At 46.6% G+C, this 17,837-nt stretch overlaps 1 protein-coding gene across 2 annotated transcripts in view; it reads left to right on the forward strand.

The window, feature by feature from the left end:
• Positions 1–12,766, forward strand: part of LOC144178555 (uncharacterized) — a 39,035-nt gene extending 26,269 nt beyond the window's left edge. For both annotated transcript variants that reach the window (XM_077706493.1, XM_077706495.1), the window contains 5 exons: positions 294–378; positions 5,165–5,265; positions 8,729–8,798; positions 11,302–11,366; positions 11,539–12,766. In XM_077706493.1, the coding sequence (XP_077562619.1) occupies positions 294–378; positions 5,165–5,265; positions 8,729–8,798; positions 11,302–11,366; positions 11,539–11,631 (414 nt within the window). In that variant the 3' untranslated portion in view covers positions 11,632–12,766. The remainder of the gene's footprint in view (positions 1–293; positions 379–5,164; positions 5,266–8,728; positions 8,799–11,301; positions 11,367–11,538) is intronic.
• The last annotated feature ends 5,071 nt before the right edge of the window (positions 12,767–17,837 follow it).

The following is a 17,837-nucleotide window of genomic DNA, read 5'->3' on the forward strand; positions in this document are numbered from 1 at the left end:
AAATAATTACGCAACAACTACGAGGGAAAAAAAAAAAAAAACTAAACGGTGCTTGTGCTCAATTTTGGTGTGCATATATTTATTATTCCCCTAGCACAGTCACTCGAATGACTTGCCTAGCTTTTGTAAAAATAACATTTTTGACTATTAGCATTTCTTGTTCACCGTTATTTTCAAAGTAAAACGGCGGCAGCAAGAGCCCTGCAAGAGCTGGTGTGCATTATGTTGGTCTCGTACTTCAGCGTTCATGCTTCAGGAGTGAGTCTAAATTGTTTTTTCTTCCACATTTTCAGGATGGAACGTTCCTCATTGGTGGGCATTCGTCGGCACCAAAGCCAAGGAGGTTCAAGAGCCTAAACAATATGACCGCTACTCCCGGTAAACAAGAAAATAACCAGTTTGTTTTGGACGAGTAAAGAAGGCGGCTGGGTGGTGTTGAAACTCTGAGGAGTTATTAGCACAACAAAATACAATAGACTCGCGATAATTCAAACTCACCCGCCGCGGTGGCTCAGTGGCTAAGGCGTTGCGCTGCTGAGCCCGAGGTCGCGGGTTCGATTCCCGGCCGCGGCGGTCGCTTTTCTGATGGAGGCGAAAAGCAAAAATTGGCCGCGTATCTGCTCCTTTCGTTGCAAATGTCGTCAAAAGACGATAGTCTTTGTAGACATTTGCCAAGGAAATGCCCCCCTTTGCTTTCCCGCTCAACTGTCATGCTGTTCCTGTACCGTAGCGCTCATTCCAAGGTAAACACACTAAAGGTTTGCGCAAGGCGATTGTAGTTTACCGCGTTCCACTGCTACAGGCCGGGTTCCTCGATGCCAGCGCTGCAGTACGGCGTAGACGCGCGTGAATGGAGGCGGCCGACTAGAAGGTTTAAAGAGCCGCGTGGCCGTGCTCCACGTGCGTTCCAAGCAGAACGTGGAACCTAGCTAGTGGAACCTTTCGCTGTTGCCGCGCGATTTTTAATATGCCGCCAGGAGGCACCGATTTTCTGCAGTAGATGTAGAATATCATTTGCTATCGAAAAACCAAGCATCCATGAATTTTTTAATAACGGAACACTATAAATATCCCTTGTGTACTAAGTTCCTGTCTTATATTTGCGTAATGTCTTGTTCTTGTTCAACAAAGTTGACAAGTATAAACATATAAACCGTGCTTAGACGCTCACATTTGGTTGTGAGTATATAAGACTATTGCGCAGTATACATTTTACTTTGGCCGGGTGGCTGAATCGAGTCACAGACAGACAGACAGACAGACAGACAGACAGACAGACGGACGGACAGACATACAGACAGACAGACATACAGACAGATAAAAATTTCTGGGTTTAAGTAGCCCAAGAAAGGCTATCGTCTTTAAAAACCACCCGTGTGTACGAGATTTCGGCGCACGTTAAAGATCCCCAGGTGGTCCAACTTAATCCGGAGCCCTCCACTACGGCGCGCCTCATCGCCTGCGTTGCGTCGGCGCGTTAAACCCTACGATCAATAATTCAAACTCGAAGGGACCCCAATCTTGCTTGAATTATCAGAAGTTCGCATAAATATCACTCGAGGCAACAGACCAACTTGTGCTGTAATGAAACATTCACATATATTTAATAATACAACATTCACACACAGTACTGAAATGCACTTCACACTTTGAAAAAAAGAATCACGAATGAATGACTGCTTTGTCTTTGCATGAGAGGTCACAACAAACTTTCCGCGCGCCACGACGTTGTCGGCGCGCGGTTCCGCTTTGCCACGTGTGTGCAAGTAAGCGGCTTTATTTGTGGCTGTTATTTGTGATTTAAGGATTCAAATGTACACTAGAAGCGGCAAGCTCACCACATATTTTCCGGCAAGTATAAGCAAAAAGTACGAATGAAGCGAATTTACGCAGTGAAGCAGTTTGAATTGAGTGGCTTTAAATTACATTGAAAGCATAGCGGGACAACCACAATTTTAATTTTTTAACCAAAAATTTATATTGCGTGGTTTTGAATTATCGTGAGTTTACTGTATTGTCTGGAGGAAGACGAGGAAGAGGAGGATGAGGAGGAGGAGGAGGAGGAAAAACTTTATTGTGAGCCTGGTGATGTGGGAGTGTTATGATGCTGAAAAGAAACATGGTCAGGAGGAAGACTGATGATAATGAAAAGAATTCGTCACTAATGAACACATGCATTATAGTAATCTCCTTTAAAGTTTTCTCATGGTTACACGTTTTTGCGGTGACAGACGTCACTTGCTCAAAGGTGGGTTCTTCCTGCTGGCGCACCACCAGAGGGTGTAAATGGTTCATGCAGGAAGAACGGGAAGAGAGTGTATTGAGTTTGTCGTCGCCGGTACCACTGCCCGTGCTCCATGAAATGGCGCGTGAAAACGAGGAGAACGGATCTTCAGAGCACAGTTATCTAGTTAAAATATGAATTTTGAATTTTTATTTCTCGCAACTTGTACAGTTGTTGTACAGTGGCTGTTGTGAGGGGAAAGTGGGGGAAAAGCTGCTTTACGGCAGCTTGACACAGCCCCACCCTCCTATAACAAAAACAAAAACAAAATAACAACAAAACAAAGGCAGTAGACGGCAAATATATACAGCCAACACATTTTTCTGCACGTATCAACAGAAAATCAATGCATTCACTTCACTAGACACCAAGCAAATAATTAACATTGCGAATATGAATGCAAATAATATGTGTTGGGAAAAATCAGAAAGGAAGAATAGGTGGCCAGTAGCAGCTGCCTGCTGATAGTGCTATCATCGTCATTGTAGAATTCCATCCGCCATTAAAGATTCGCCCACGTCCCGCGGTCCTGGCCTCGGTTCTTTAACAATATGGTGCCGTGACCACGATAGAAGGACTACACAGTTGAAGAACGAAGTGTGCGGGCCGCCATTAACGATGGCGTGAGTGACACGACTGCGATGGCACTAGACTGCTGCTCCTGACCATTGACCGCAGGCGTCCGCAGAGAAAACCCAAGGAGTTGAGGACGCGCCAAACCTGTAACGGACCCCACGCTCTCAACAATTTACTGATTCTTCGCGGACGTCTCGCGGAGACCATTGAAAGACAACGACAACGGCTTTGACATTCCACCGAGCGTGATCCTTCTCGACGACCACGTAGACATTAACTACATCGAGAATGGGCCTGCAAGCCCTTTGCCAAAGAAGAAGCCTAATCCGACAGGACGTCAAAGTACTGATCGACGACATAAAATCACAGATGACTGACGAGACATCATCAATCGGTGAGCTAATTTTCATGAAAAAACGTTTATTAGAAAAACATGGAATTCTGAAGAAACTGGACAGTGAAATTTAAAAGCTTGTACAACTGGATGATTTAGAAAAAGAATGTGAAGCATCATATGAATTCGAAGATTTGATCCTGCTGACAAACTTTAGAATGGAGCGATTGTTCCCGGAGTTACAAAAATATCCTAGCAATGAGACCGTAGCAATAGCCTCCGAACAACACAACAGCACCATAAAGAACAAAGAGTCAGCACTAAAGAATACATGTCCTAGCAAAAATAGCGATTTGGCGGCACCTTCGAAGCACGATCGTCAGGAGCCCCATGTCACCGAACGAGCTGGTACTTCTAAAGAACATAATGTCTCAATTGACAAAGTGCAGGTAGCCGCTCCTAAGGCTCGCTCAGACGAACTGACAAGAGCATTTTCCGCAGTTGAGGCTGCAAACGATGAACCGGCGTCATTACCTCCAATGAATATAACGAGGGATAGAAGCGACGACACTAAATTGGAAGTACCGAAAAAGAAGTCTTCTGCGCAAGATTTCGAAGAGATTAAAAAGTGTTCGGCGCACAACAAACGACTGCATGGAACCCCGAAAGTGAACCAAAGAACACTGCAGAAGCATCGACACATTGACCCAGTTACAGGCGCACCCATTGATCGTTCAAGTATATGTTGCCATCACGGAAACATGACTTCGGAGGGGATTTTATTGACTACGGCAAAACGTGAAGATTCGATAACCCAGATGCCAAAACAACGACGGCGAATATGGCGAAGCCGGACAGCCCTACGACAAGCATGTACAAGTAGCACAAATAAGGCTCAACTGAAACGCGTGATCAAGTACAGAGTGAGACCAAAAACAAGGAATCAAGGGAAAGCCGCAAGTCGAATGACCTGTATACACCAGAAGAGACGCATCCTGTACTTGAATTTCTATAGGACCCGACAGTCAACCCGACGCCCATGCCTCATGAAGTTTGTGCGAAGTCTGCAAGGTCGTCATCCAGGACGGACGACGGTCCAATCGAGTCGATTACCATGTTCAGATTCCTCAAGGCGCTGGTATAACAAACGCACCAAACATCGATGGAAACGAAAGTATGGACTAACAGACGGCGGCTACGACAGACATGACATGGATTGTGACCACATTGAACTGATTGCGGGACCTTGGACGAAAGTGTTAAAAGACGAGTGCTTTATGACCATTGAAAACTGTAATCCTTCACGTCATGCTCATTATCCTCCGCCATTTATCGCGTGGCCGGGAGGATGTTGGAAAAATCAGAAAGGAAGAAGAGGTGGTCAGTAGCAGCTGCATGCTGATACTGCTACCATCGACATTGTAGGATTCCATCCGCCATTAAAGATTCGCCCACGTCCCGCGGTCCTCGCATCGCTTCTTTAACAATATGGATTGCAACATAGCAGCGTTAAGCACAGTACATTATATAGGAAAACACAAACCCAAGAAACATAACACAGGGCAACACTTTTAGTTAAACATACTTAAAAATGCGTGTAAATCGAACTTACAAACTCAGAGTGGGACTACCTTAATATGGCAACTTATTCATTTCTTGTTGTGTATAACGACCTGACTTTGTGCTCCATGGACCTTCTGGCTGTATTTACATTGAATAACCTACACTCGCCAAGAGGGAACATTGTAGCACGTCCTGCTAAGCAGCATTCGTATGGAATGATCCATGTTCTTTGTCTAGAGCGTTTCTCTTCCAATTTCCCACTGCGTGTGACTCAATTTTCGTGCACAATTGCAAACGACGTCCATTTCCCTCTCGTGTATCCACTACGTTGACAACTTTCATGTATACTTCTGACTCTGCTGTTCTTTCATCCCAAGGTTGTGCCGTTTTTCGTGCTCCGCTAACAGACGGTGACCTGGAGGACATTTTTCCTTGGACGAGACCTCGAGATTCCGGGCCTAGTGAAAAGAATGGAAATATGGCTGGTCTTTCTTTTCACGAAAAGATGGTGAGTTTCGTTGTGGGTCGCGTATACGAGTTACGCACACGCGTCCTCCATGCCACGTGACGTAGTAAACCTCATTAGAGTGTCCGCTCTGTTAGATACTGGACACAAAAATGCGGAATTACAACGGCTGTTGTCTTTCCCCAACACCCGCCCGAGCGGCCAAGGAGGACATTTTTGTTATTTTACAAGTTTTGTTTCAAAATCTCCCTCCTAAAAAGCGATGTTTCGATGGGCACGGATAAGTGAAAGGTGTGTATACTGCGAGGTGGAAGAGTGACAATGTGTATTACCTACGTGCCCACATTTGCGACGTGATGAGCTTGTCATCTCACCCGGCGCAGAGCAGGAAGAATCGGTGAACCACTACAAAGTGTACCACTACAAAAAAAAAATCATGCACCCCTCCGCCTAAAGACTACTATGGTTGAACGCGAAGATTTCTTCTGACGGATTTTTTATTTGGTCAACCCCACACTGCGCGTATGGGCTACTTAAATTGAGAAAAGTGGAAGTTAAAATCTTTCTCGGCAGAGAGTGCTAGTCAAAAACACGCAGGAAGGAGAGTCGTTTGGGAAACGAATTGAGTGAAACAGCAAAAGGTGTAATATCTGTCCAAGAAATGCATAAATAGCCATAATATCCACCTCTCGCAACATCATTAAACTATACTGGGTGTGCCTTGAGTTCAAAGACGGTCGCAAACAAAGGGCATATTTCACCAAGATACTGGAAAATACATTTTCAAAGTAACGGTATTTATGTTGTACAAGGACCGGTCCAAGTTTAAAAGAAATTTAACTTAGGTGTACTCGCTCTGTGCTTAATTTTGATGAAAGAGAACAAAGTTTTTCGGGCTCATGTTTAGAGACTGTCTGATTCAGAATGATATTTAAAAAGAGTCTGGCTTGCTCGGGCTTTATTTATTGAATTCTGCCCTTCTCTAACCCGGCTCTGGCAGGGCTCGGGCTTATGTTTTAAAATTTTGTCGGGCTCGGGCCGGGCTCGGGCTTTTATCTCGGGCCGTGTCTCTACCTGACCGGGTAGTGCCGAGCCTCGAAGTTGCGGCCCGTGCAGTGCTCTAATTAGTGCATACCATTTGACTCAAAGTCGGGCCTGCACTGTGGCATTGCGCAACGCAGAACGTAATGGAAGAGTGATGCTCCACACAGATCCCAATTCGAGTCAAATCGTATGCTCGACATCGTCATTCATTCGCCGAAATTTCATCGCTGAAAAAATGTCTTCCCAGCAATGCATCTTGTATAGTAGTGAATCCGACTATAACTGCGCCCGGTTTATTCATAGGAAAACGGCTCTCATTGAGGTATTTACTAAAAGACCTTATAGCTTGTATTCACTGGCGAGACCCGCATGCGGGAAACCATGCCAGCACGCCGTTAATGGTTACGTCGGGCTCCGCGGGATGGCGGTACTTGTCTGTGATAAGCACATAATTTGCGCTGCACGTTCCAAACTGTCCCCCACCGTACGCAAAGTAATGCCTCGACTCTAATGTGAGTGCGATTAATAACATCTCTGTTGACCCCACCGTTGATAATCGGGTTGAAACGGAGCAGACGACGCACGCCGGTGTTTTTTTTTTTTTCTTTTTCGGCGGGCGGGCGTAGGGGCACAAGCCGTACCATATGCACTGCCACAGTTTTTCTTTCATTCGGAAACGGTATCTAGCCGCACCAATTCAACGCATTGGCCTTCCTTTGTCGATGCCTGTGTTTTTTTCGTTCGGGGCCACATCCCCGGGGTTTTGTCATAGTGGAATTATTGCGGCCATTCACGCGTACATATCAGAGACCAGACGCATGTCCTGCTAACCCGTTCGAACATTTTTTTAGCCTTTTCGCCCAAAAATGGCATCAATCACTGATTCTTCTCTAGATCTATTATATAATTCGGTAACCGTTTCCCCAATTCCTACAGTCTGATTGTATAGCGGTATGAGGTGGGCGTTTTAGCCCCAAAAAGCCACCCCGTTTCTTGGCCAATCCCCCACGTGGGTATGTGCCACCAGAAGAGGAACAGCAACAACAACAACAACAACAACAATACATGGCATATCGGCCATGTCCGTGGCCTTTTCCAGTGTTGCCAAGCGAATAAACTGGCAGCTAAACTCGACAATGAATACCACCTATAGGGCCTTCACGGACTGTTTATGTTGTCCCTGAAAAAAAAAACGCTTTCCTAGCAATGCACTTTAGTTCCGAGGTAAAGCCAACTTTAAAGAGGCTCGAGGTGCAGCCGAGGGGCTTACGCATCCGACAATTCTCCCTTGGAAGTTTCTGTACGATTCCCATCAGGAAAAACAGGCCCCCAAAAAAGCGACCACCTCCCCCTTCCCCCGCCTCCCGAAATCAACGCCAACGCCAACGAACCACTCCAGGTTCTGCAAAATAAGCCTCGGATACAAACCGTTTTCTTCAGCAGGCCTCATGGAGCACAAGCTGTCGCTTAAACAGTAGTATAGGGCCCGAAAGCGACAAATCCAGTAATGACCCCCGCATTCAGCGTACCATCCGTCCAAGGTACTTCAAAATCGACATCAAGGCGCCCATTCTTCCGCTCAGTGTGCTCAGCTCTTCTGGGGACTCATCCACTCAGGCTGCGCTTCCTCTTGAAAGGCGCAAGTCAGGGACGCGGAACACGGCATGACATATTGTGGTTGTGTATACGTTCTTCTCTTCCGCTCTTCTTCCTTAAGTGCCGAATGAAGCAGCCTTAATTTCCGTCCGAGCGCCGAGAAGAGACCTACATTTTGTAATGTTTGATTTTAAATGCAGAGCACTTTAGGGGCCCGCCTTGTCGTCGTAGCTCGCGCACTGGACCCAAGTATAGCCCCACGGCGTGCCGTCGAATCCCGTCGTAGCGGCGTCCCACAAAGCCTTCGAAAACCAAGCGGTTTATATAGTCACAACCATTCGAAACTCGTGAATCGCTGGAGCTTGTCATACATCTCCCCGGTGTTTAGCGCAAGGGAAACTGAAGGTACATTTGGGGCAAAATATACGTAATTAACCGGCAGCGCCAGCGTTAATTTAGTCAGGAACGCTGGTTGGGTTGGTTTTTTACGATAGTAAGCGAAAAAAAAGTGGCCGTTCAACGCCGGCACGTGCGGGAGGAAAAACAAGCGCAAAAAGAACAGAACACCCGCTGGCGCAGTTTCAGGCAGGGGGCGCGCGAGCACGGTGAAGGCGGGAAATTTGAAATGCGTTGGACAAACCCCCGTTCCGGAACATTCATCAAGAGAGGAGTGAGACAGGGCAGCGAAGAGTGTGATGGGGGGTAGCAGTGAGCGGATAACGGTGCTTCGACCCATTATGACGAACCACTACTCTGCACTTCCGACGGCTTTCACATTGAGTTGAACGGCTTTGATTTTTTATCATGTATAGGTCTTGTGAAATGATCGTTTCATCTTGACGGCCCATTTATACATTCCTTTCAGGGATGGTCCACGTCTGATCACGCACCAAAGAAGAGTAAGGAGGAATTGCGGCAATATTTAGACTTCCTGAGTAAGTCTTTGGGTGGAATTCTTGACCCGACCGCAGGTTTCTGCGATAACTGCTTGCTGCAAAATTCTATATGCTGATAACTCAAAAAAAAAAAAAAAACTTAGGTCGGCTCTCCGAGTCATGGAACGAAGGATGATAGGGTAACGCTCAGGTACAGGAAATGAGCCTCCTAGATCAGGGAGCAAAAGCGAGCAGAAGATATCATAGCTGAAACAAAGAAAAAGAAATGGACTTGGGCTGGCCGTGTAGTGAGAGGAACGAACAACAGGGGGACCACGAGACTAACAGTATGGATACCAAGAGACGGGACTACAAGAAGGGATCGATGGAGAGACGAAATAAGATAATTGGGAGGCAAAGGATGGAATCATACAGCGCAGGACAGGAACGGATGGAGTTCAACGGGAGAGGTTATAGTTCGGCACTGCACCTATGTAGGCCGACGACGATGATGGTGATGATGATGGTGATGAGTCATAAAGTTGCCTATGTCGTCAGCGTGTTGTAACCGGCGATGCATAATGCGCAGACAGTCGCATACAACCGACTTTTTTTCGCTGCTCACTCCGAACTTATGTTGGCGGTCAAATGTTTTGCACGACCGCTGTACCCTCTAAGAAATTTTCGCAGGTGGGCTTCACCACGACGTCCCAGTGAGCGGGGCCAAATGTCAGCAGCGTGGCAACGCGTCAGCGTGGCCAAATGCTCAAAGTTGGCGAATTACGAGGCCCAGCATGCGACTACAATAAAAAAAAAATGGCCGCGTATATCTGCTCTTTCCGTTGCAAATGTCGACGAAAGACGATAGTCGCGTGGCACCCCTACCAAGTAAATGCCTCCCTTCTCTTTCCCGCTCACCTCTTTATCCCGTCTCGCTCCTCCCAAGATAAACATGCTACAGGTTTGCTCAAGTCAGTTTAAATTTAGCGCGTTCCACTGTTCCACGCCGGGTGCCTCGATGCCAGCGCTGCCGTACGGCGGAGACGCCCGCGAATCGAGGCACCCTACTACTACGTTCATAGAACCACGTAGGCCTACTCCACGCGCATTTTAAGTGGAACGTGGGACCAATCTAGAGGAACCTTTTGTTATTGTTGCCGTTTGATTTCTTAAAATGCCTCCAGGAGCTATAGTGGCGTGGCGACAGCAGGCGATAGAGGGAATTTATTTTCAGCAGTGGATGTATTTTATTTCCTATCGCAAAAATCAAGCATCCAGAATTTCTAATGAGGAACACTGCAATTATTGCTTATGTATTGATTTTATACCTCATATTTGCGCAATGTCCTGTTCTTGTTCAACAATGTTGACAAGTATGAACATTGCCACCGAACATTGCCACCGGACACAGATTCTGCTGTGGGTATATAAACCTATTGCGCAGATTCTGTTTCACTGTGGCCGGGTGGCTGAATCGAGTCACAGACCACGGCCGCTCGATGACCTAGTTTCCATCGAGCGGCCGTGCACAGACAGACAGACAGAACAAAATTTCTGCGTTTAAGTAGCCCAAGAAAGACTACCGTCTTTAAAAACAGAATCTGCACTGGGACAACAGCGCAAGGCGTGCACGTGCGCGGTTGACCCAGCGCAGATTCTGTTTTTGTAGCGTAAGCTACGCTGGCCCAGGTTGAGCAGTTTCGCGTAGACCTTGAAGGGCAGTGTTGCGCAAGTGCGAGGAGCATTGAATTGAATTGAACTGAACTTAACTGAATTAAATTGAATTGGATTTGATTGGATTAAATTGGATTGGATTGGAATTAAATTGGATTGGATTGGATTCGATTGGATTGGATTGGATTGAATCCAATCCAATTGGAGTACGAGTGTGTAGACAATTGGGTCTGTACATTCGTCGGTCTGCGCTTTCCACAGGAGTGATGTCATAGCCGCGGCAACTGCACTGGCACCGGCGCGTGCCCAGCTGTGCGCCTCCGTTGCGCAGTAGCCAAGTCTGACGGTGCGCCGGAGCCGCTTGATAACCGTTTCGCGTTGCTCCTGGAGAGCCGTGCTGCGCATGCGCGAGGAGCAGTGACTGGACTGGACTGGACTGGACTGGACTGGATTGGATTGGATTGGATTGGATTGGATTGGATTGGATTGGATCGGATCGGATCGGATCGGATCGGATCGGATCGGATCGGATCGGAACGGAACGGAACGGAACGGAACGGATCGTATCGGATCGTATTGAATTGGATTGGATTAGAAATCGTTTTAGCAGCAGTAAGCATGATAATCAGCTAATCCTAGATAACCAGGAAACCTAGGAATAACCAGCTGAAACTTAGCTCACGCTACGTATATCCTGGCATAGCCGAGCTAAGCCACTGATAATTTTTTACTCTAATCGCATGCTGGGTCTCGTCATACGCCCAATTCGCGCACTTGGTCACAGTGATTGGTTGTTTGGAGACGTCGTGGGGAACACCACCTGCGACGATTTCTTAATTTTGTGTTCCAACTCTAATTCAAGGTTATTCCGTTTCCAAATATTTTTTAGAAGGCGAAATGGACGACAGGCAGAACAGACTTCGAAATGAGAGTCTTCAGGACGCGAACTCGAACGTAAGTGCCCGACTTCATGTTTTTTTTTTTTTTTTTTTTATCTTCTAAACGCGCGCGCGCGCGTGTGCCTACTCACGTGCGGGCGTGTTTGTGTGCGTTCGTGCGTGAAATAGAATCAGTTTAGAACGGCACGTAAATGCGTAACTGCCTACTTGGATCTTTCCTCTTCCAGACGAGCGACATCGTGGAGGTCATGAGCCAGTCCCTGGTTGGCAAGCCTCCGATAACGACGGCATTGAGACGACGAACGAGGCACCTGCTCTGACCTATCGTCTGGTCCGCAGAAGCTCTACTTCTGGCGTCGGTTTCCTCTTAATACTCGACAAACCCCGCCCCCTACCGTAACCCGAAAAGAAGTACCGGGAAGAGGGGGGGGGGGGTTCTATTTCTTCTTATTGTGACGGATTTTGTTCACTACGGCCGCAGCTGAAGTCTATAAAAAGACACGGGAATCCAGTGTTTCGCCGAGCTTGCCACAGTCCCTCCGATTGTAAACACGTACATTTTGCAAGAGGGTTTGTAGCTTGGTTAGTGGATTCATTGTCAACAGTTGTTAGTCACCGCCCGTGTTTGTTACGCCTCACTTCGTCCTGTCTTAGCACTATTCAATTCGTGCATACGTACATCTTCCCTCTCGTTCTATCTACCCGCTAACCTTTGTGACTTGCACTGAGGAATTTTTTTGGCGAGGTGAAAGCTGTCGAGGGGAAAAAAAAGAGAAAAAAAAAAGATGGTGAAAAATTTCTAAGTCAATGTAGTTGTAATCTCGGTAAAGTCTAAGCTTCTCGCGAACCGTTTTTCTGTTGTTGTTTAGCATGCGCCGCATTGCAGAGCTGCATAGGTGTCTTCTGCACGATTTTATTTTAGACTTGTACTTTAAAGTATACGCTGCCCATTTTGATGTGGAGTTTTCTGTCCAGCAGGGTTGCTGCTGAGACGCGTTGCCTGCGTGATCTGTAGCCACTTCGTCAACTGAAGGTTAGAAATGACGAGAACATTTGCTAGAAAGAATGAGCGTCAGATACGCACGAAACTGAGCGAACCAGAGATAAAGTGTATTGGTAAATGCACTTAAAATAATGACAACAGTGCCTTGCATGAAGAACTACTCTCCCAGGAGGTGAAACACGACATATCTACACCCCGGCATGCCGACGATACGATACAGGGAGGGAGTATATTGAAGGAAGCAGAGTATACAAGAAAATGAAAGTTACCACGTGTAAACAAAGGCTGCGCAAACGCTTCCAGGCTGAGTGCATACGTGTTAATCTGTGTTTCCGTTGTACTAATATGTGTTGTAGCGTAGAAGACGCGGGGTTTTTGCCACCTCACTTAGCACTGCATGGTTTGAATTCATTTTGAGTTACTCAGAGTCTTGGAAAATAAATACTCTTACGTGGCGATGACTGTGTCTGACTGCGCCTGTATTTCGCCCGGTATTTGCAACAAGTTCTCATGTTACGAGAAACCATCGTTGTTTCGTATACATCTTTCAGCTTTTGTCGCAAGTAACGGCAATGGGAAGTTACGCCGGGGTTTGTTGAATAAGCCCTTTCACGTTTTTCTTTGCACACTATAAACAAGTTTAGAACAGGTCCTTAACGCCACAAACAACGGTTTTTCGGAGAGATAAATGGATTAACAGATTTCTTGACCATTGTATGTCACTTTATCAGCGCAGTACAAAGCTGTCTGTGGGGAAACTGTAGCGAGTCCCACTGTGTCGTCCTCGCATCTGAGAGCGTCATGCCAGTACAGTGGCTTCCTGGCCCGCTCCATTGTTTGCAAGGGGGTTCGAGCGCACGAAGCAAAAGCCATAGACCAACGCGCTAAAGATAACGATTCCTCTCCCCAACACGTCACCGGCGTTGTCCAAGGACATATGCTATCCGGTGTTACGAAAACTGAGCGGTCAACTTGTGTAGCTGGCAATCGAAAGAGATTCAACGATGATGGTCCTAGGGTTGTTTTGTGTATGGAATGCCGAACGTGTGGCGAGGGCCATCCAAAATTCAGGCTTGCCGGAACTGCTGCGACGGTGCATCGAAACCACATTTCACTACGAGTATGGAGCGGGGCACATTTCGCGCTTTGCGCGCGTCCGTGTGTGTGTTTGTGTGTGTGTGTGTGTGTGTGTGTGTGAGAGAGAGAGAGAGAGAGAGAGAGAGAGAGAGAGAGAGAGAGAGAGAGAGAGGAGGGGGGGGGGAGGGAGGGAGGGAGAACGAAAATCTCCCATCCTTTAGCATCTGTAATACGAACGCTGACGGGTGTTCAGCCATCAGTGAAAATTGCTCGTCGACGTCAGTCAATCTGGTACAGCTTCCTTGCGGCAAGTGAATAACTGTTCACAGCAAAGACAACGCTTCAGCCTGTAGGTGAGGGTCGAAAATATGTACAAAATATGAACTTTGAAGGCGCCCAAAACTTTGGTGAGTTTCTATGTACCATGTACCTTTTATTCTCACAGCTACATGTTAACATACATCACCAAAGCAACAAAGTGTGTTCAGCTCTTCTTATGTGTACAACGGAATACCGTCGATACGTCGTGGGTTAGCATGTTTACCGCTTGTTACGCTGTGGGAGACGGGTCCAACCGTAACTTTTTAGTTCGGTAAATGTTCCTTTATTACGTTTCGCGGATTCTACGTTTTAATTTCGCAGTCCCCTTCATGAACGTATCATCCACGTTCTACTTCAACCTTTTGTTCTAACGACCTCTTTTGCGAATTTCCCTTTGTTTGTTCACGTGGGAGGCTTTCCATTCGCCTACACACTCGGGTAGCTGCTTTTTGGAACGAAACTGTACTCCGTCACGCACCAAGAGCACCAAAGCAAAAGACCCGCTGGAAAACGGAAGAACATGCGTTCTATTCTCAGCGACACTTCTTACGCGAACGTGCGTACACGCCTAGCGCTTACCTGGTGAGCATTTGCCACAGCGGGATATTGGTCGGAGACCCAAAGCTTTCTCTTTTATTTTGGCGCAAAAGAAATCGCTTTAGAGGCCGGTATACTTTGCCATTGTCTGAAAGAGGTCGCGAAAGATTTGCGTTCCTTTAGTTATTTTTGTTTTTGTTGTCGACCCGCAACATTAAATAGACGCCGACATTGCCAAAAAAACAAACACAAAAAAATCAGTAACGAACCCAAAGCAACTAAAGGATGCAGCCTGCCGAAGACGAAACGAAACTTGCTAGGGCGGGCGTACGCATTTCGGCCCCATTCGTTCTCGTACGCTATACTGTATACGAATAAAATGCATTTCGAAGACCTGGCGATTCGCTCTTACTCCAAATAGAGTCAGACTCTATGAAAAAGTGGTAGAGAGACAGCGGAAGAGACGGTGAAGAGATCTGCAAAGGATTTATTCCTTTGGATTTTTGGATTTATTCCAAGAAGGGAACGAAGATATGTAATCAAGTCACGAAACACTTTTTTTTTAGAATTTTTGTTTTATTCGCGTGGAAACATGTCCAGAAATGGCAGTCGTATACGTTGGAAAGCTCTTTGAAAAGAATGGCCCGCTCTGAGACGCTACGTTCTCTGATTCTACACTTCCGTTCGATTGCGGCCTATTGTTTTGCTCGGCCATCGGTCATGTCAGAGAAAACATCGGCCCTAAATCTCTTTCTGTGTTGCGCGTACGAGACTGCCCCAGAAAAGAAAAAAGAAGTTCGATGGCGTTACAAGTGAATAAAAAGTACATGCTTGACGAAAAGGGTTTCCGTATGCCAGCGTATACTTACACTGTGAGTCATACTTATGCAACCGGACTATGGTAATATCTGTTCTTTTTTTGCCCACTTTTTTGCGTTGTCTGCTGCCTTTTGTGGGTGGCGCGTTGGGTTAACCGCTGAGTCGGTTTGTGGAGCCTGTAAGCTTGCCACTTTTCCCGTCGGGAATGCTTTCGTTGCGCATTGTTCTTCCTATAGAATGATTTCGAGCGTATGTAGACCGCTGCTGAGCACCGCGAAACCAACTTCGGATTCGATGAAAATGACAAGCCTGAATTAAAACTGCTTCAAGGCTTCTCGCGCTCGTTCCGGCAGAAACTCGCGTCGAATAAGGGAAACAGTAGCTTCAGAGGAGCTTTTTTGGGAAAATGTGGCGGAGAGCGCGCCGGGAAAAGGAACAGCAGCACCGGATGACGTTTCTGGGAAAACGGACCCTAGAACGTTTTAGACGTGACTATGTAAACGTCGTCGCATTGGCTCAGAGCTTAATTCCACATCGATATATGGGTAACGACACACCACGGCCTTAGTCACGGGAGGTGAAGACCTATAATACGCCTCGGCGGAAGAGGCTTGAGCAGCTCGAAAAGCCGTTCATCGTAACCGCCGTCGGGACGGAGTAGATATATGGATGAAGTTGCTGCAGCGGCCTGACGAGCGCATCATGAAAGGTCCAAACAGCTGTGGTGCCTTCACATTCCTAGGAAGGTCTAAACATCTCCCGTAATTTTTCTTTCCTCAGCCGGAAAACGAGCCACAGCATCAGCCGGAAAACAAGCCCGAACGTCATTAGATATCTGGCTGAGGCTAGGTATATAACAGCACAGATCGCTGGCCACTCTTCGGTCGCCTCACAGGAATCCTCGAACCAGCCGAGTAAAACGAGCGGCTCTTGGGGGGAAGGCGCGGGCACCAGAACGTTTTTCAACCAAACAAGCTCGCGCATTTGAAGAGTATACGTATAGAGGCATGGTAATACCTGAATGTTATTCATTGGCCCCGACTGCTCTTTTTTTATTCGTTACCTTGCCAACTCATCAGTTAAATGCGCCGGATTTTGCTCAAACAACGCGCGAAACCCCAAGAAGCCTCGGCGCTGTCGTATCGGTCCGCCAGAAAAGATCTAACTTTTGCAATCGTTCGTAGTTTCTGACGCATTTTGCGAAAGAAATTGCTCAATAGAGCTGCGGCGAAGGAGGGGATCAATTAGAATGCAGCCCCTGCCTTCAATGCGGCTGCTGTCGGATGCAAGCCAGTGTGGTTCCAATACGAAATTACCGTCCTCCCCTCTTTCTTTCTCAGCACTGGACAAGTTAAAAAAAATAGTTCCGTTTTTTTTCTTTTTAAAACGTGACTGCGCGGAGCACGTCGCTTGCACGCGTTTCTCGCGCTGCCGCCGTATGCTTCAAAGCATTGCTCTAACTCTTACAGCTCACGTCCGAATCCGGCGCCGATTTTAAAAGAGCGGAGCATTGTTCGTTTTATTTTGCTGATTTATTCTATGTGCACCGAGACAAACGAAATGGGACACCCGCGGAAATGTACGGGGCTCCTTTGATTCAATCCTCACTGTGAAACGGCCGAGACGAGACTATATAATATCAGAAACTTAGCTCTAAGCAAACTTACAAATGCTTTTAAGCCTCACACCGAGCTTGGAAGGAGAGGTACAATAGCGGCACAGATGCCGATTTTCAAAATAGGTTGTAGTGCCGCCAGTCATCGTCTGCGTGAGAGTAATTGACGTCCTATTAATTTTCTAGCATTCATTAAGTAACCTTTTAATTTCTGCTTTTAGAAAACGTTTGTTTTACAAAATTGAATACAGGCAATGACCGAAAAATTCAATTAAAAATCGAATTTGGCTCATAATTAGACCTACGCGTCCCTTAGGTTGGCCCACGAAGTAATCAGCATAATCATCGCCATATTTACGTATGCTGCAGGACGAATAGCGCTCAAATCCTGCGCTGTACGACTCCGTCTTTGTTTACGAATCGTGTGACTTCATCCTTCCATCGAGTAAATTGTATTTCCGATCTTCTGGTACAGTCTCTCGGTAGTCATCGTTACCCTAACTGATGGGCCATCCATTCTCAGTTATCCGCAATACATGCCTGACCCAACCCCTTTTCTTTCTCTTAGCTTGAATCAAATCCTCACTCCTGATTTCGGCGCACGTTAAAGATCCCCAGATGTTCAAAATTATTTCGGAGACCTCCACTGCGGCGCACCTCATCGCATGCGTTGCGTCGGCGCGTGAAAACTCATAATCAAATCCTCATTCCTATAGCATTGTTCTACGTTCCATGTCAAATCGCGCGCCTACCGTCAGTTGAGAAATGTGACGTGGAACACACCGTACTTGAGGGCGAACTTTGGGACACATATTAGGGACCATGCAGTAGCTACATTCGTGATTCTTTATGGTTAAACAGAAGTTGTTTGATTTGCTACCTTCTTTATATTTCCCGATATAAACACGCCTCCCAAACCCAATTCATGAAAAGAAAGTTATGAATTCGGGGCAATTAATCATGTGTAATTTATGTGCTCTCGCAAAAATAAAACAGAAATGAGAAAAGAGTACGCCATCCTGCATGCAAAAATTACTTCTGGTTTATTGTCAGCTTTCTTTAAATACTCCGCAGCAGGTTGGAATAAATTACCCTGTATGGCCGATGCACACAGTTTAAGACAAACTATCGCCTTGTTTGGTACGTACAGCTTT

This window comes from Haemaphysalis longicornis, unplaced genomic scaffold, assembly GCF_048455015.1.
Source record: "Haemaphysalis longicornis isolate Haplotype H1 unplaced genomic scaffold, Haemaphysalis longicornis Haplotype H1 scaffold_4, whole genome shotgun sequence".
NCBI lineage: Eukaryota > Metazoa > Arthropoda > Arachnida > Ixodida > Ixodidae > Haemaphysalis > Haemaphysalis longicornis.